This window comes from Colius striatus, chromosome 2 (genome assembly GCF_028858725.1).
Source record: "Colius striatus isolate bColStr4 chromosome 2, bColStr4.1.hap1, whole genome shotgun sequence".
NCBI lineage: Eukaryota > Metazoa > Chordata > Aves > Coliiformes > Coliidae > Colius > Colius striatus.
Genome location: NC_084760.1, coordinates 103881904 through 103902226, shown reverse-complemented (window position 1 = coordinate 103902226; position 20323 = coordinate 103881904). Strand labels below are relative to the sequence as shown.

The following is a 20323-nucleotide window of genomic DNA, read 5'->3' as shown; positions in this document are numbered from 1 at the left end:
GGTTTTGCAACTATTTTAACATTAAAAGATTCCTTCTTTGGAAATAAAGTGTGGGACAGGTCCTCTGCTAAATTCAACAGCACAATAACAGTTCATAGCAGCTAAAATCCTGTCCTATATATGTACAATACACACATTTATAAATAGGGTAATAATAAGTATAATTAAGTTCAAGCCACGGCAATTAGACTTGGGCTTTGAACATGTCAGCCATTAGGGAGTTTTGCATTAGGCCCATCTCTAGGAAGTGTGTGAATGACAGAGGAGGAGACTACAGCTGCCTAGAAGTGATCTTTAGGATACAATCTTGTATGTTAAATAGAAGTGACAGCATATGAAAACACGCAGTAAACATCATAAAGAGATTAAAAGAACTGTTTACAGCAACCTGGGAATTTATGCACACATTAAGCACTGATGAAATTTCCTGTCCAGACAACGATTTTATTTGAAATGATCTGAAACAACAAAATAGTGAATTATTTTTCCTGTCTTGCCTTTATACTGGCAGGTGCAAGATTTCTAAAACAGACTTTTTTTCTTTTTGCATTTTCTTTTTTTCTTTTTTTTTAATCATACTTTCTGCAAACATGTAAAATAACAAGTTTTCAATGCACTGGTTATTAGTACCATATGTCTACTTCATAAAATATCTGCAAAGTAAAGCACCCCGCTATAAGGGTAACATCTGTCTCAGCTTGTATATGAAAGAAATGTGTTAGCACAGCATACAAACTTCCAAAGATCTATTGAATATTTGTACCAATGCAATATAAAACATGATTTAAACATAAAAATATTCATAGTATATATGACAATCTTCCAGTGTTAAGTTACTGGACATTACACTTCACACATACCATACACACACATACAGAAACACAAACTTACGCTCACTCTCTTTCTTCAAGACTAACACACTGTATGGAATTGCCTTTCTTTCAGAGTAATAGTGGTTGCTTTAAGTATACAGCTATTTTCCAATGTATTTGATAGCATAGTAACACAAAAGAATGATGTAATCACATGGCAAATGTGTTGTATTATGAAGTTACTCAATAAATATTGTTCTGCTACAGGAAATGTTGTGTAACAGTTTAGCCATGTGGTTTGCAATCTTATACAAAAGGGCAGTTTTTCTAAGTCTTTATCAGATTACAAGTACTACAACAAAGGCTTTCTTCAGTAACCTCTTCAGTCTTAACGATCATATTTCTCATTCTGTTCACAATCAGTGTTAAAAAAAAAAGCCCAGATCCCCCAAAAAGCAGCCTAGTATGAAGAACAAATTGTTCAGACAGAAGTCGGTAAGAGCCATGTGCTTTCACATTATCTCAGCTCCTCTCCACCAAACACATTATGTAGTTATATCACCTGTAGAAACCAGGAAAAAAGTATTTATGCATATATGTCTCATATACAAGTAGCTTCATTCCTCCTCACCACACTCTGCCTTTCAAGATCCTGTGTATGTTGCTTCTGTAGCAGACAGACAGCAGTCATGAGATGTGCTAATGACTTCCCCAGGTCAGACTTCCCAGAGTCCTTTTCAAGCATTGCCAAGACAGGGTGTGGTAAGTGCGATTTTTTTAAATTCTCTGGTATGTTTTTTGTGGGTTCTTTTTTTGCTATAGAAGTTGTCTCTTGTTATGATTTGTGCTTTGTTATGGTTTCCTATCATTTTTTCAATGTACAGTATTTTTATTTTTAACAGCTAGCCCTCAGAATGGATTTTTTTTTTCTTTCCTTTCACTCACTTAAGTGCAGGATGAAGTTTTTGGTCTGTCATATATGACTTTGATCTCTACTTTCTTTCTCTCCAAGCCCTGGGAGACTTGTCTCTCTAGGACCTCCCAGTGGTGAGCTGCCGAAGTCCTTCTCATTTTGTCTCTTGCAGCGTCTACAGGGTGGATGAGCTTTGTTTATAATCCCTCAGGATAACAGAGGCATAGGTGACATCTGGGGGGGTGCAGAGCACCGACTCCGAGACAGGGGAACTGGGCACAGAGCTGCCTGAAGCTACGGAATCCCGGAAAGGGGATGGGGGCGTCAGCGCTGGAGAGTCTTCCAGAGTCAGTTTGCTGGTTGCCGGCTCCTCGTCCTCCTCCTCCTCTGGATTCTTCTCATAGACATATCCCTGAATGAGCTTCAGCTTCTCGCTCTCTGCTTCCTCAGCTGGGGGAGACAGGGGCTCCTCGCTGAAGGTGGCCACCTGGAGAGGCGTCAGGGGTGGCTGCTGTGGTGGTGGTGGCTGATAAGGAGGCTGCACGCCGTTCCCTGAGTTGGCTGTGGGGAGGACGGCATTGAAGTCGGGGATGCCAGTGGCAAACTTGTTGACCACTCCTTGCAACTGGTCCATGAGAGACCGTGGCTGCAGGGGCAGGGTCTTGGGGGACTGTTCGGGCAAGAAGAGGTGGGTTTCCTTGGGTGTGGCCTGCAACGGGGGGGTTGTCGCCACTCGCCTGTGCACCAACATGGAGGGACTACCAGGCTGGTTGAGGTGAACGGGCTCTCTGTCTTCTTCCTCCACCACATTGCACAGAGTCTTACTGCTGATGTCAGTAAAAGTCAGGCTCTTGCTTTGGCCGTGGTAGCTTTTAGTGAGGGGTTTGATCACCGCTGTCTGATTGCACCCTGTCTCCTGGCTCTTCACATGCACTGAGAGTCTGTGCCACATGTGTTCCCCCTTGGGAGCTTGTTTTCCACCTGGTTCAGACCATGACACAGACTTTCCATTAGAACTATGAATAAAATAAAGATGGATTTATTTGCATTTACATTACGTAGACACGGGCAGTATAACAAACAAGCCTACAAAAATACTGATTGCTTTGCTTTGTTAATAAGCCTCCCCCTCCAGTTCTTCATGTCCTCCCAGAAATACTACAGAAGGAAACAACAGTGTCTGGGATTTTCATCCAAAGGCAATTACTCCTTGCTGATTACCCACCCCACAGCCAGCCTGGAAAGTCTGGCCCACAGGGAGGGCTCTCGGAGGGCTAGCTGTGTTTCAAGGACTGTGTCATTTTGTACATAGGTTTGCTCACCCTACCTTGCAGGGTAGAAGAAAAAAAAAAGGGGGATAAAAAAAAGAGGGGGAGAAAAGTCATAGGAAGAGGTTTAATTAAGCTTATATGAAATACTTCTGAACTTTTGGGAGAAAAACAACCCACAATCTTAGCCTTTGGCACTCTGGGTGGATAGAGGAATTGTTACTAACCCCTCCTTTCCTTTTTATTCCCTGGATCCCCATTTCACTTAGGAACAGATTAGCTATTACAGAAATGAAGGAGTCCCAGGGCCTCTATCAGGTAGGAGGCAAACACACTTCTTCACAAGCAACTGTTATTTACAAACCAGGATAAAATACTGGGATTGGAAACAGTTGGTTTGTGTGGGTGGAGGAACAAGCAGCAACACGATCATGGCGAGTCGAACCCTTTGACTCTGCATGCGGGCTGGATCCTGTTAAAATGCTGGGCTGTTTGGTTGAGTGGGGACCTGAGGGTCAGGTCTGTCCCTGAGGAACTGCAGGTTTGTTTTTTCTTCAGGGAGCAGCACTTACAGCAGAATGATATCTCATTAGCAGCTGGTGGGACAGGGAACTGAGTGGTGCTTACAAAGGCCAAGGAGTAGAGAAGTTTAATTGCAGGTCAAGCAGTAGAAACCCCTTACAGATTATAATTCTGAGATGATTTATGTGAAGCAGCCTTATCTCAGGGTTTCATCCCTCAGGGAGCAGAAGTAAACAAAGAATTCAATTTCAGACCCTGTGATTGCAGTGCAGGTGGGAGGCAATCTGAGTGGGAGGCTGGCATAGCAGCACTGCCTCCTGCTACTGCACACACCAAGGGAGATCGCTTCCCTTACATACAGCCTGCAATATTATTCTAAGTATTTTGCTTTTGCTTGCTCAGACTCCTGCACTTTTCTTTTTCAGGGAGTAAATAATTACCAGTTGAATTTTATAAAAAAAATATATTGGCTGGCTTTGTCACAGCTGGAAGAAACTGGTACAGCACAGATAATACTGTAGATCTGGCAAAATGGAAAAGAAATGTGAAAAACAATGTGACACCTTTCTGCTGAGCAGTAAATATTCCTGTTGAAAATAAGAATTTGAGATTGATCCAAGTTGGGATGTTCATCTCCAGCTCCAGACTCCAATCGCTGGACCTGTGACTCACCACTTCTGTGGGAACTGGCTCACAAGAAAGGGACCATCTAAAAAATTCATAACTCCCCAAAGCATGTAGTTGGTAGGACCTGGAGCTGTTTGGATTTAGAGCTTTAACCTAGAGGGAAAAATAGCCAAGTTCCCAGCTGAAGAATTAAACCTCTATATTACAGTGATCAACAAAAAGATAGGAATGCAGGTTCAGAAGCATTCTCATTTTGATCAAAATAAGCTGTGGTAGGAATTTCTTTTTGAAAAGCTGTAGAGATAAGCAAATAAATGTAACTGTTGGGTGTCAAAGATTTTTGAAGTTATATTTTAACATACCAAGATCTATAAACTCTTCACACAGAAACACATTTTGTCTGTTTTACCTTCAAAACAAGTCTCTTCTTGTAAAGAGGAAAATAAGTGCTCACATACTGTATATTGCATATTGCTGATGCTGTAGCTTACAGATAGTGCAAAGGCCTATTTATTTAAAAAAAATAAACCACCACATGATGATTATCTGCTGTCTTTTATGCTAAGTCCACTTCTGCATCATTTACTTCTTCATATCTATCTCTGGTGCATCATCACACTTTTTAATCCCCCCTCATACCATCTGTTTAGTCTCTATCTCATTTTGTTCCCAAGATTTTGTATTTTACATCAAAGGCAAGCACTACTATTTTAAGGAACTCACTACCTCTGTCTTCAGATCTTTCTCCTATTCAGTTTGTTTTCCTCCCCCTCACTCTCAAATTCTACTCTTCTGACTTCTTTCTTCTGTAGCACTCTCCATAATGTGCTTAATCGGGCAACAAGTCAACAGTTGTAGTTAATTCAAACTGTGCTGGGACTGCAATACTCAAATACGAACATCTTGCTCAGTCAGGATTTGTTTGTTGCTGACTTTCTCTACGGGGAAAGCCATTGCTGCTGAAGTGCTTCACCTCTGCTAGCCAGATCTTACTGCTTGTCACTTTGATGGCCTTGTAACAGCTTTAGAGCCACAATGGCTCTCTGTGGGGTCAATCTGGTGATTGCCACTAGGAAATTTCTTTTTTCTGCTACTGTTCGCAGTTTCTTGTTCCAGTTCTTTCCTCCAACTTGCTTTCCTCACTGTGTCCATGCACTATTAGCCTGTTAATGAGTCACATTTGAGATGGAGTCATATTTGAGATGGAGTCACAAGACTGTCATAAGAAATATCTGGGCTCTGTCTTGCTGTTGGGGAGTCACATATTCAGGCAGAATCAATGATCAAAGTGCAAGAAAAATGCTTGTTGTCCTGGAACTAAGACCAGCTATCTTTAATGGCATTGATCAACACCTAGACAAAAAAGCAAAGATGGGGCTGGAAAAGCTGAGACCTGAACTGGGTCTTGATGAGACTCCTGTTTCTTGACTTTATCAGTAGGACAGTTACCCATTTCATGTCCATCACATTCATTTGCCTTTCCTAACTTTTTCTCTCCTTTATACATTTTCCTGTAAGATCTTGGATGTCACACTTCTTCCTAGAAGCAAACTCCTTGTAGTCTCAAGGGTTGTAGTTATGTATACCCTGTGTTATACTCCAAGTACTATTTCTTAAAATTCTTGCATCTAGATTAAGTATTCAGAGAGGTTCTTGGGTATCCTACCAACACGTAACATGGTCTTGCTTTTGTTTTGTAGGCGAGGACATAGATTGAATTTAGCTGCTGCTTTCACCACAGCTTTGTCTAGGGTTTTTGTATTTTGAAAAAATAGACATGTTTCTTGTGTGAATTTTAATTAGTTCCATGAGCTGATCAGTCACTATTTTTGGTAATTCAAAGTATTGTTTTCAATACATGCATTGATTTTTACAACGTACTCTCTTCATGACTCTGGGGCAGTCATTTTAAGATACATTTAGCTGATTATTGCTGAGACTAAACAAGTCAAAAAAAAAAACTCCAGACCTTAATAGTTACTTTAAAAGACCTGCTGTACCCAAATCTGGGACTGTGGTCCAAAATACCCCTGCCCAGCTGTAGGACATGCCTACAATTTGTTAGATGCAGGCTCACTGTTCGTTGTTAAATACCTTCAGCTACCCAAAATCCTGTTTCTGCTTCTGACTATGAATGCCCTAGAGTGCCAAGAACAGAGACCCACTCCTGCCAGTGCCTGAAGGATTGGACCTTCTCGCCTTCCTTGGAGCAAGATAAGGTTTGAGCACTCCACAATAGGTGGTTCCTCCTCACATTACAGGTTCCTGAAGTTGCCTTACTTTAGACATTGGATAGCACAGGTTTCTTTACATCTTAGAGACAGAATGCTTCTGAGGTGGGAGATGATTGCTTCTGTAGAATAAGATAATCTGCTCTGTGCAACTCTCTAATTGTCTCACCAGTCAAGCTATAATCTGAGGTCCAATGCATAGAAAATTAGATGAGCTTTCAGTCCCACGTGCCTGAACCTTTGGGGTTTTTTGGCTTGCATGTTTTATGTATAACAATCCCTAACTGATACTGCAAAAAATGGTTAAACAGAATGATACGTGCTCTCTGATGACGTTAACTTTAGGAACTGATATGTTGGGCAATATTTCCTCATCTGATGTAGTGCTTGTCACTGCAAGAGATGCAGTCAAGCAAAGTGCTTGAGAAAGAGCCCTTCCAGTTAAAAAGGAAGGATATTCCTTGAACTGCTAGAGTTCATCTCCTATTTCATCCCTATTTCATCAGAGTTGTGGTCTAGTATGTTCTCCAAGTGGCCATGGGATGAGGGAGTATCTCAAGTTTGCTGAAATGAGGGATACAATCATTTGGGCCAGGGCTGGTGGCATTAGACTAAATGTGGAGCACAGATTTATGACATAAGGCTGCTTTTTTGTGAAGTGTCAATAGCAATTGGAAGCAGTGGAATTAGCAGTGGAAGAGGTTATAGGAGAAGTAACACATGTTCCCTTTCTTTCATTGTCAGACTGATGCTTTGTCCAAACCTACCTCCTTGTAGTCACTGTAGTAACTGAAATGCCACAGCCAGTAGGAAATATTGGTACAACCTAGAAGTCCCTTCTATGAAGATGAAATCTTCAGGATTAATATTAAATGCAATCTGAGAAGGGCCCATCAAATTTGCCAGCAAAAATGAGGTCCAAATCCTGAACTATCTTACCAGAAACCAGATGAGGTCAGTGTTAGCTAGTGCCCAGTCAACAAATGAAGCTTCCACCTTCACAATTCGAGGGCACCTAACACCTGTCAACAGAAAGCAGCACATACAGCTATATCCCTGTTTAACTACATAGCATGCCAGCCTTTGGAGGTAGTGGGGAAGTAGAGCAAAAGAAAGACACCATCCAAAAAGCCTTTCTCAGTGCAAACAGCAGTTGGTGATGATTGCTTTCTTAGGGCAGCCAGCAGAAAAAAAATCTGCCCTGCTCACAGAAAGGCATTTGGGCATCCACAGGCTTTCTCCAACCCTGTAGTCTTGTAAGATGCAGTAATGAGCCTGAGCAAAGCTTTGTCTCACTGCAGCCTCACTGTCGCCAAGACCCAAGCTAACAAGCTTAAAATTTAAGGCTAGTACCTGCATTGCACTGCAGCATATTGCATGTGCTTTGCTAGTATCCCCAAGGTCTCTTCTATTATTGTCTCAATTTTAGCAAGGCCATTGGGGCATGTTATTTGATTAAGGGAGTCAAATGATTTTTATCCAGGGTAGTGATATCTCTCTGTGCTAAACAGAACTAGCATCTTAGAGCAGCAGCAGTAAAGCCTGCTACTCCTTAGCAGAGCAAGCCACGCTGATTAACATTTTCCTGCAATCCTAGTTTTTGGAGCATTACTTCTAGGGACTCATCTCTTTTATTAACTTCTCTGTGGCCCACAGAGAGGAGAGAAGGAGCCATCACCAACCACAGTCCCTATCTGGTGTACACTCAGGTGTGTTGTCTGATATTATCTCCTAAAGGAAAAAAAAAATCACAAACCAGTTTCAGTCTTAGTTCATTTACACTGTGATCTCTATCTAGGTGATAAGGAGACCTTACAACAGTTCTCACAGTGTGACTCTCGGATGCTTTCTGTGGTGCTGTATAATTAGAGCAAAGTTTAACCTCCCACTTGTGTTTCTGGAAATTTAAATTACTGAACTAGCTTTCCCTTGTCCCTCCCCTCCTTTTTTTTTTAGGACAAAATTGCCTTGGGCATGGGACATAATGTTCTGTGTAAATTAGAGAGCTATTTTAAATATATGATGGAAATTGCTACAGAAAATACAGGAAAACATAACACTGTCAGGCACATAACACTGTTCTGTCACAGAGGCAGAACCTAATGAGACTTAGGGTTGTTGTGAGCGAGCACAAGCCCAGAGCCAACTTTCCAACCCTCCATCTTGCTATTGGCTTGTGTCAAGTAAATCTAGCCTATTTATTTCCTTCATTAGTTGCTCTGCTGCAAAAGTTCAATATCAATATGTCTTTGATCTGAGCTACACACAGGCTAATGTGCTAGATCCTACTGATGACTGATTTTGGGGATATACTTTTTTTTCTTTTTAAAATGGAAATGTCAAAATTATACAGTCTGTAACATTGTTACAGTTGCTGGGACTGGCCTGAGTACCCTGTGATGTCATCATGGCTTCCATCCACAGAGTCCCCAGGCTGGGGTCAGACTCTTGGTGCAGCACTGGAGGGTGCCAGCACCCACTGCCTCCATGCCCATCTGGTCACCCAGATGGGAAAAGCCAGACTCAGGAGTGGGGTCGCATACTTTATGCTTATGCTACCATGGAATTTGGTTGCTGCTAGGCTCTAACATGATCCCAGAGGCAGGGGAGTACTCCCAAATCTAACAGCTCAGATATAGCCAACTATCCCTAAATAAACAGGGACTTAATTATGTATGTAGACATTTTTATACAACTTTAAATTGAGGGGAGTGAGGGGAGTGAGATACTGCAATGCTTAACATCATTGGCATCCTACAACTTTTTAGCCTGTACCACAAATATCACTTGCCTAGCTCAATAAAGGTGTCAGGATATTACAATAATAACATGTATAAAGGGCTCACTACCAATTATATATTATACTACTACAAATTTTCACTCTCACCCGAAACTTAGAAGACATTTCAGTTATCCATCTAATTGTTAGTGAAGAACCTTTGGTTCACCAGTGTGTTCATTAGGTATTAAAAAAAAAAACCACAAAAAACTAAAAACCAATAGCTGCTAATATGTTGTTTGGAGAAAACAACTTATTTTAGTAGATAATACAAAGTTCAGGATAATAATTTGTCCCAAATGGCAAGCAAATTTTTCCAAGAAATTAAGATCAGAAAGGCACAAATCAAAGTGAAATTAAAAAGTGCTTTTTCTAGTGAATATCTTTGAATGCTTATTTTGTTGTTACGAATAAGTAAACCCCATCAAATATTTATAATTAATACATCCTACTAGATCACATTTGTGGGTTTTTTGTAAGGATTTTAAAGATAGTTCACAGAAAAAGCATGGTGTAAATCATCACAGATCCTCTTATATCAATGGAGATGTTTAAGTTATCTAAAGATGTGTCTCTTGCTGCACATTCATATAAATGTATATGACAGTGCAGCTGATGACAATATTTGAACTGAAGCATTTATTCAGATAGATTGGAAAGCAGTGCAGCTAATAGAACCTGAAAACAGAAAATTACAAAGTTTTGAGTAAGGGGACCTGGAAAGATTAGGAATATGGGAAGTAAATGATAGAATTAAATTAGTTTAGGAGAAGTGCAGATGCAGCTAAGACAAAATAGTCTGTGGGTCTGGTAGGCTGTGAAGATCAACAGTGTTCAAACGGGAAATACTATTGGAAATGGCCAAGAGCTGCTGTTGCATATAAGACACTAATCAATGAACTTTGAATATAATAAACCCACAAAAATAGCCTATGAATTCTATGTTTGACACAGAGACTAGGAGGTCACTCCTATGAATGCAGTTTAACAGTAATTAAGACAATTGGAGGTTTTTCCTTGCTTTCTGTAATCTTCTGTAGTTCTGATGGACAATGATTTGGGATACCATGTTTTTTACCAGAAAGATATTGACAAACTGTAAGCTATATGCTGTACAGTAACAACAACAACAAAACCAACAGCCAAACCCATCAAGGACAAGAGAAGAGTGAGAGAGAAAAAATAGCTGGATATAACTGGTTTGATATCAAACATCTGAAAGGCATTAGCACTGAGGCTGGAGAGTATTTCACATACCATACAGATACACAACTGAGATCCTTGGACCAAATCACAAAAGGGACAACATACTGAAAATCCATAATGTTCCTAGTCAATTGTTCTATCAGAGCAGGAATACGTTTCTAAGGAACTGGTAAAAGCTCATTACTCTGGATATTTGCTGCCAAGAAGTTTTCATCCCTTGCAGAGATAGCAATCCATGCCGTCTTCACCCACTATAACTTGTAAGATTCTCTGGTATACCTGAGCATAAAATGAACTCCCAACAGTTAAACAGTACTCAAAGTGCCATCAGTCTTGCCTTAACATGACAACATTTTGAGTGCTAATTTAACTCATTCGCCACAGGAAGCTTAGTCATGAGGCCCCTATTTATATTATAGAGCTCTCTCTGGTATGCTGCAGTAGATAAAACAGTCAGTAAAGTCTGTGGGTTTTCTGGGTGTATCTGAAAATTTCCATGGCAACAAGTGTGCAGCTTCAGAAGAAAAAAGACCTTAAACTCAAAGCTGATGTTTCTGAGTTTTTTAATAATACATTCTATGATTCTATATTTTCGTGGTTCTGCATTTCTGACCACCTCCAGGATCATATCAAGAATGCAGATCAACATCAGCACAATAATTGATGCTAAATATTGTGTAAATCAAAACAAAAAAGAGTTTTAAGTCACTACATCTAATTGCTTGTAACTGGAAGAAAAGGGAAACCATAACACCCATAGTGGCTTCTAGCGTGTGGGGGTAGTGGCGCAGGGCTTCCTCGGGAAAATGCAGACTCACAAAATGCTGCAGTTCTGCTGGTTGAGACTTGGGAATGGGGCTAGGCAGTGGTGATGGACATCTAGTGATATGTGACATCTAGTGATATGACACACATCTGCTTTGCAGACTGGGCTGCTTAGCCACAGGTTGCTCAGGCAGCCAGTCACTGATGGAGGACATGCCCTTCCCCTGGCCACAGTGCAGCACTAGCAGGCCCCTAAAAGCATCAGCCTTGGCTGAAGGGGCAGGAAAGCATGAGGAGAAGGGGCAGGTGGAGAAGACAGAACAGCAAGCTTCATGCTCAGCAGGGCTGAAAAGCTCTGCTGCTTTTTAAAGCCTTTCTTATCTATGCAGCTGGCACAAGCATCTCAAGTTCCATTGGCTGGTTCGAGTCCCATCAGAGGTGCTTCTCAGGAGCTCATGTAGATGAGGATTTTTTTTTTCCAAACTGAAAAAAAAAAAATCCCAAGCATTATCATGCCAAAAAGCAGCAGTTTGAGCCTTCCTGTACTCAGGAGTTTTACAGCTTGTGTCCATGTTCTTTGAATATAATCTGTTGTTCTGTTTGCTTGCACTTCCTAATGGTAAACCTGTCTGGGATTCTCTTTTCATTGTTGGTTTTTCCAGACAGACAATTCGTGATCTGTGCTCTGGGAGTCTGCAGCATTTGTACCAGAATGTAAATGAAGGCTATATTATTTTTGGGCTGGAAGCTAATATCAAAATGGTTGCAGTTTGACACAGTCTCCCACAGCATCCTTCTAGAGAAACTGGCTGCCCATGGCTTGGATGGACCTACTTTGCAATGGGTGGAAAACTGTCTGGATTTCCAGGCCCAGGGAGTTGTAGTGAACAGAGTTAAATCTAGTTGGTGGCCAGTCATCAGTGGTGTTCCCCAGGGCTGTGTACAGTGAAGTACTGGGGCCTGTTCTGTTTAACATCTTTATCCATGATCTGGATGAGGGGATGGAGTACACCCTCAGTAAATTCACAGATAACACCAAGCTGGATGGGTGTGTAAATCTGCTTGAGGATAGGAGGCCCTTCAGAGGGACCTGGACAGGCTGTAGAGATGGGCCAAGGCCAATTGTATGAGGATCAACAAGGCCAAGTGCCAGGTCCTGTACTTGGGTCACAATAACTCCATGCAGTGCTACAGGCTTGGGACAGAGTGGCTTGAGGGTTGTCTTGCAGAAACATACCTGGGGATGTTAATCAACAGACAGCTGAACATGAGCCAGCAGTGTGCCCAGGTTGAGAAGAAGGCCAATGGCATCCTGGCCTGTATCAAAAGTAGCGTGACCAGCAGGGCCAAGGACGTGATTGTCCCCTTGTACTCAGTGCTGGTGAGGCCACATCGTGAGTACTGTGTTGAGTTGTGGGCGTCTCACTACAAGAAGGACATTGAGGTGCTGGAAAGTATTCAGAGATGGGCAACAAAGCTGGTGAAGGGTCTGGAGAATAAATCTTATGAGGAGTGGCTGAGGGAGCTGGGGATGTTTAGCCTGGAAAAGAGGAGGCTGAGAGGAGACATGATCACTCTCGACAATTACCTGAGGGGGGAGTTGTCATGAGGTGGGGGTCGATCTCTTTTCTCCAGTAACGAATGATAGGACATGAAGAAATGGGTTCAAGTTGCACCAGGGGGTTTTAGATTGGACTTTAGGAAGACCATTTTCACTGAGAGGGTTATTAAGTATTGGAAAAGGCTGCCGAGGGCAGTGATGAAGTCACCATCCCTGGAGATATTCAAAAGACACATAGATAAGGTGCTGAGGGGTATGGTTTAGTTTAGTGAAGGGCTTGGCATTGTGAGGTTAGTGGTTGGACTTGATGATCTTTTCCAACCGCAGCAATTCTAGAATTCTATGATTAGCTGTTCCTTACACTAGATTTGTAAAGTTTGCCTTTCAGAGTGACAAATGTGGCCACTGCACAGGCCATGTAAAACAATCACTATGGCTCCAAATACATGGTTCTTATCTGAAAATTGGAGGGGCAAATTTGATTGAATTTATATTACTGCTATCTGTCCATAAATAGCATAACCTGTCAGAGACATATACAAAACCAGAATGCATTGCTGTGGATTAGAGGAGCTGAACAGCATCTCTGGCCGTAGAGAGACAGCGCTGTTCAAAATGCTGTGTCAGTGAATCACAGACAGCTTTCCACCGAGTCACTGCACAACCTTCCCTGGGGTAGGGACCAGGGCTGTTTCACATCTGCAGTTTATCAGATGGAAACAAGCATAAATCTGTCCTGGAAGAAATGAGGCAAAGCCTTTCTGTTTCTGCAGCAGCTAGCATGTTTCCTCTGCTGAGTTTGTGTTTGCTCAGAGAGGGCAGTATTTGCACTTCTCTTTTCTGAAGAGGTGAACTTTGCTATTGTTCACTGCATGGACAGTATGAAGAATCTGACCCTCTTTCAGCAACTGTAATAGGAAGAATTTTTCTGCTACTGTCCAAGGATACTATAGGGTGACTGTTTTTTCCTAGGCCAGATTCTGTTGGTTTTATTTACATGCTCCTGCTCACAATTTCCCTGTTCTGCAAATCCCACCAAGCCAGTGTTTGCTGTGTTACTTCTACTGGCCCTGCAGCTGCAGTTCACTAAGAAACAGTTAGCAGGAGCTGTGCACAGCAAAGGTGTCTTGCCATGAGACAGCCCCTAGGTTGTTGTTTAAAGCACGCAGGATAATGTCATCTCCATGCAAAACTGTAAAAAAGAAAAAAATGTTGGCTAAATGGAAAAAGAAGATAAAATTAGTACAAAAAAAAGGATGTATTTGCAAAGTTGTACACATTTACAAATAAAATGGAAGGCTTTAAAAAGGTAAAAGCTGTGAAAAAATTATTCAATGTCCTCTTCATCACATCTGGACAATCAGATTAAGGCATTGTGCAAAAACAGGGGACATAAGCAAATTTCTCATCTTTAATGGCATGCACCACATTTGTCCCATCATTAGACATGATAAACCAATGAGAAAGAGAAAGCAAGGGGTAAAACCACTCTTTGTCATGCAGCTTCTCTTACACATTCACTGCAGTGTGGGATTTTTCAAAGCTGCACATGTGCCGACGGACACTGGCTGGTGGGCGAGAATTCTGGCTGCCTCTTCCTGAAGATTGAAAAGAAAAAGACACCCAGTGAGTGGTTATACACATGTGCACACATGGTGGCTATACCACTCAATAGGGTGCCTGTCCCTGACCTACACCTAAGGGTCACTGAGTGCTTTCCCATTTTCTCTCCTCTTGCCCACTCGACATCCACATAAATTCCTGCTTGGCTCCAGCAAGGTACTGCTTAAAATAGGTTCACATAGTGTTCATTCCTCCTTCCTCTGCTGAGCCCTGATGCACTTTACATACCAGATGGCAAGGGCTGCTGTGCATTTAGCTGTCGAGAGGGACTTCTTCCCTGTATTCTCAGTGCAAGGTGAAATGCAAAAAGGAGCATCTGCCTTTCACATCTTATTCACAAAAGCATCACCAAAAGTTTTTGTTGGTGAAGTTTTAAATATATATTTAGCTTCTGCTTTTTCCTGTGTCTCTTATTCACCTAATCTGCCTTTCCAAATGTTTCCTTTCTTCTAGTTTGGAGCTCTTAGCTGAGTAGTCACTAGCTTACATTATCTGTGATCTCACTATATATGTTTCTCTTTTTTTTCCCCAAGAAACTTTGGCCTTATTGAGGTAGACACAAAGTGAATAGTCTCCTGGACACTCTATCTGCAATGATAATTCGAAAAGAGATTGCAGACTTCAGTCTTGGAAATTAATGTAGAACGATTTCCACTTCATTCTTCTCCTCTTCCTTATGCTATCAAGTGGATGCAAACTCCCATTTGTTTTCCCAGGTATCAATAAAAATACATACACGCGCGTGCTTTGACAAAAATCTCAGGTATTTTTGCACATGGAATGTATCAATGAATTTCTGGAGAAGAAAAAAAAAGTCATAGTACTGCAAATAAAATGCAAATAAAAATTCAGCATTTCTTCCCATCAAACAATCATAGTGCATGCTTGCCAGACTTCTATTTACCTCAAAACAACAGATTCATGGATGGTATGTGCATGTACTGCATACTCAGTACAGCTGCTCATGAGCCAAACAAGCCATTCTTCTCACCACATACTAAAGCACAGGAGCACAGTGTGATGTACACAGAATACATGCATACCCATTTTGGAGAGGCAGATGCCTTGAGATGACTTCTGAACTATTATGAATAAAACACAAATAAGACATACTGCTGAGCAATTTTGTAAACCTACTTGCTTTAAAGTCTCAAGAATAATTAATTCCTTACCAGGAGTAATGGAATCTCTGAGATTTGATAATTTAAAGGTGATCATAATTAGGAACTTTGCTACCATGCTCTCTCCTACACCCTTCAAAAGTTACAGAGATTATTAAGCTTCTGATTAAAGAGAATACCCAGCATTTCCACAGACTTTCAATTTTCTTCAACTGTTGACAGAATCAGAGCTTTCCACTTTCCGTACTGGCTTTGTTAAAAGATGGATGTTAGTAGTTTATTCAGTCACAGGAGTTAATTTTACAAAGAAAGTATCAACATGCAGTTGATTATTGGAGAGAAAAATCCAGTTCTAAGAGTATTTCACACAGGCACAGGGCTGTACGCACAATAGGAGGCACACAGCACTTCAGGGAGGGACCTTGGAAAATGTGGAAGATTTTTCTTTCAGAGCACTGCTTAGGACCTGGGTCTTTCTGAGTCAACTGGCTTTTCCAGCTATTGTTCCCCAGCTACTGCAGTTTGCTGTTGCTTCTGGCTTACTTAGTTGCATCCCTTGTTTCTCCTCCTGTATTTCTTCTTTTTCAGATATATCCCCAGAGTTAGTTTGGAGCATTTTGCTCTCCAAGCTTTGGGTATCTGTAGATCTTGTCATGAAATTCTCCTGTGTGAAAGGAAGAAAGAATCCTTCTTCCTCAGGCAGTCCAAAATGCTAACATGTTCAAAATACAGTGAACTCCTTCCTTACCATGAGTGTAGTTGTGTTCTTCAGCCAAATCCAAACACGGACATTACATGTACTAGAATATGTAACCCCTAAATGCCTCACCAGATTTACATTCTGTGGGAGGCTGCTATTAAAATGTTGCCAAGCTTGATCAAAGCAGAGATCTGCCCTTTGATCAAGGTCAAGGGCAATCCCCATATGGTGATGTACAGCATATACACTACATAAATCAGCTTTAAATCTCAAGGTTCTTGCTTCATTGGTTTTATGGTGAAATTTGGATTTATAATGTTATGGGAAATGTAGTGCATGTGTTGATTATACTTCAGTGAATTGTTTTGCAATTATCAAAACGTTGTCAATTGTGTAAATAATAATAAATGCTTTTGAAGCATTCAGTTTAAAGTATCCTTACAGGCTTGGGTTGTGTTACTAGAAGTGTGTGTTAAAGCTGCAGAGCCCTGATTCCAAATTAGAATCCAAATCTCAGTATCCCTCTTTTTAAATTCTACTTTTAATGTTGGTAATGTATTCCCTCTTTTTCCTTCCAGTCTTGCAGGCAGTGATGGTACTTCACACACATTTCTCTGGTTACCAAAAAATTAGGTAGCCTGCCCATTTTTACAGTATGAGGATTAATGGGTCATTTTGAGGGCAGTCTTCTCAAGGGTAATTTCTGTTGAGTGGTTATTTGTATTCTTAGCCCAGAGGCAGGATGGATCTTCTGTGCATTTGAACAAGGAGTTGACATACCATCATGAAAGTGCCTGAACTGCTTTCTAATGAACCCTTGGGTGCAGTAACAGGGAATCTGGCAGAGGAAACAGGGTGGTAGTGCAGAGGGTTTGTGAAAAAAAAGTGGATTAATAGCTCTACTTTGTGCTCTTTGAAGCAGAAAAATGCTTCTAGCCAGTCTCTCAGAATAGGGTAGGTAACAGGCCTGTTGAAATCTGCACTGAGGAATATGAAGAATCTGAGAGAAGAGTCACTCTTGCCACTATTTTTTCTCTTAAGTGTAAATGAATCATCCCACGATGCAAACAGCTGTGTCAGGATTGTAGGGAAGTGTAAATTGCTATCTGTAATGTTTTATATCTGAACAGCTGTGAAACTAGAAACATTCACCTTCTGCTCTGGAATTACTCTCTCTACTCAACCGGACTCCTCAAATGGACATGGATGAATCTGTCTGGTGTCCAAGATAACTGAAGCACAAGACATTGTGTTACCTATCATCTGAAGCCACAGTCAGAGGTCTTTCACACTAAATATCTTAGCTGTAAGAAAAGCTTTCACATTCCCCACAGTCAAAAGCATACAGAAAAGCACAGCCCCAGATTTTATACAATCTAATCTGAAACAACTGATCATCAAGAACATTAGGGAGAAAGCAAGGCAGGGAGGAATTCTAAGGAAAATGATGCCGGCATCATGCTGATAGTCACAGTGACAGTCCCGAATCATCCCATAGTTTTTAAAGAACTTATGTATTGCCCCTAGTTTTAACACAGGTAAGCAGAAGCTTTGTGTCATGTGCTCTGTGGCACACTGCCATCACATCCTGCAGTAGTTCCTGCTCCAGAATTCAGACTGACTAGCCTCCACAGTCCCAAGGAACAGCTCAGCAACACCACAAACTGTCTTTCTTTTCTTTCTAGCCTGCTTTTCATCTCCTTGACCCTATAGCAATCTGCAAGGTGACTGGGGAGGTACGTTGTGTGTAGAGTCAGATAAATAAAGTGCTCAACTAAAGCATTCATCCCAAATTCTCTTGTCTCTCTAAATCTAGCATCTTCCTAGGCAGAAGAATGTTCTGATGTTTGTGTCCTTGAAAGGGTTTTTTATATAGCTGTCATGGATCAAAAGATATCTACATAAAAAGAGGCAAGACCACAATGTTTTTCTGTATGAAGAGGAGATGGATTTTCAGTAGCTTTTGCATGAGCCAGGATCTGATGGAAGACTTCTGCATTATATTTCATTAAGCCAATAGATGAAGTTGGAAAGCTGGACAGGTTTTCGGTAGAAATTCATTTTAAAAATGCAAGCCCTGAATTCCAAGATAAGTAGTGGTTGGAAATAGTTGCCCCAAGTTTCAACTTAATTATATCAATAAATGGCACAGTGGCAGTTTTTGGAGAGAAAGAAATCATTAAGAGCTATGGAGCAAGGAGCACTGCAAGTAGGAGGGAGGTCATACAGCCCTTCACCCTTACCAGGCAGTGACAGATAACTATCATCCATGAAGGAATGAGGAGCAAGAAGGATTTCACGACACATCCTCTCTGTCAAGGTGTTAGTATTTGCAGAAGAGGACAGAAGAGGAACAATAACAAGGAGAAAATGGTCCCAGAAAGATGCTGAGCTGCAGGGGAGAGTGTTAAGGCTGCACTTGACGTCCCACAGGGACAGGAGAAGCCATCTGTGTGTCCAGGGCAGCACTCCTGCCCTGCTCTCCCCATTACTCCCTCCTGCTGCTCCACCTTCCCCTCAGTGTGGATACAATCCTTGGTGCAATTGTTCAATCAACTGGCAGGGAATGACAAGGACAACCAATCTGGGTCACAGATAAGCCAGAAAAAGAAAGGAAAAAAAATTGTTATCAGTTCCTGGTTCCAGTTGGCATGGCATGGCCATCCAGGCTCTTGACCCTGCCTATGCAAAAGGACAGCATGGGGTAAAGAAAGGCCTTGGGTGTCATCTCTGGCTTAGGGTAGCTTAAAGTGCTTATGGATTTACAGACTATGATAGCTCATAGCAGCCACAGGTAAATCTCTTGGCTGTCTGGGGTGGTGGCAGGAGAGATTTTTGAGATAACTTATATAACCCTAAGGATTAAGAAATGTGTATAGCCTTATGTTTCAGAGGATATGACAAATAACAAGAGAAAGATCTGCTCATTTTCTACAGAGGACAAACATGCCTGGGATATGCTTTTTACCTCATAGGAGCTTGTATTGCCTGATGCAGGAGCTCCCAGTGCGCACACACATGGCCCTGGGCTACACACCCACATGAGCTACCAGTGCACCCCCATGAGCCCACACTGTGAATGCATGAGTTCCCGAGGACCCTGGAGGAGCTGCCCCTAGTGCCCACAGCATTAACCTGCCACCCAAGACACAAGTGGGAATTAGTGTCAGCTGGCCCAGGCCTTGCAGCCCACGGCCCAGCTCTGTGGGGTTAACATCACCCATGTGCTTAAATATGCACGTGCTCGCTGGGCATTTTCTGCTGTTGTCTGTGCTGCTCTGGCTATCCTTTCAAATATAGCCCCTTGTCAGTCTGCTCAAGGTAGAAAATCCCTCTGTGGTGTCTTACACAAACTGAGATTTGCCTTTTCTTTTTTGGGTGGTCAGTTGCTTACTTGGCTGCTTTTTAGGGTATTTTGCTACAGGCTGTCTTCTTAATTGGTTGGTTTGAGGGGCTTTGAGATGCAAAAAAAACCCAAACCAGGAATAATGTGGATTAAGTCCCAATTTCCAGACAATCTTTGATCTGGGAATGCAAGACTTGCAAGCTAGTAAAAACAGACTAAACTAAACCATCTGAAATGATTTAGCTTGTGCTATGAAAAGAAATAGTCAGAAGAGAACACATCAAAAAAAATCATTTTCCAGGGAAGTAGATGGGAAGACTAACAAAAGCTTTAAGTAAGAAAGCAAGAAAAGAGACATTCCTCACTTTAACATGCTAAAGATGATGAAAGAGTAGTAGTGCTGGGTAAAGTGAAGTATGATATACTAGCTAGGTGGCTTGCAGATGGGCATTTGAATTGAGCCAATGATTCTCTGGAGGTACTTGGAACTGATCAGATTGAAACTGGTAAGGAGCTGCTAGAATCAGATCAGGGGACATCTCTTTTGCTAGAGTTTGAGATTGGCTTTGATGTATCTGGCTGTGGTGCTGCAACACAGCTGAGCTAATCTAATGGTTTGCTGCTGAAAGACAACTCCGACCCCTGTTCCCCAAATCAGAGGCAGCAAGGACACCTTCTTTGGTGCTGACATTAATGTTTATCTGACCTTGAGATCTGAGACCTTTTCTGAGACCTTGAGAGAGACTTTTCTCTCTGTTAGGTTAATTTTACTAGGTGGAAGAAAACCACATCCTTCATGCCATAAAAGAACCACAGGGCAGAAAAGAGGAAACTTAAGGAGAGATAACT

General features: G+C 41.6%; 1 protein-coding gene across 3 annotated transcripts in view; it reads right to left on the bottom strand.

The window, feature by feature from the left end:
* Nucleotides 1–1900: 1900 nt before the first annotated feature.
* GRM1 (glutamate metabotropic receptor 1) overlaps nucleotides 1901–20323 on the bottom strand; it is a 179624-nt gene continuing 161201 nt past the window's right edge. Inside the window, exons 8-9 of one of the 3 annotated variants that reach the window (XM_061990263.1) lie at nucleotides 15351–15389; nucleotides 14222–14282 (exon numbers count right to left, since the gene is read on the bottom strand). In XM_061990263.1, the coding sequence (XP_061846247.1) occupies nucleotides 14222–14282; nucleotides 15351–15389 (100 nt within the window). Of the gene's footprint in view, nucleotides 2742–14221; nucleotides 14283–15350; nucleotides 15390–20323 lie in introns of those variants that run through there. The other 2 variants (XM_061990262.1, XM_061990264.1) reach the window with 2 other exon arrangements.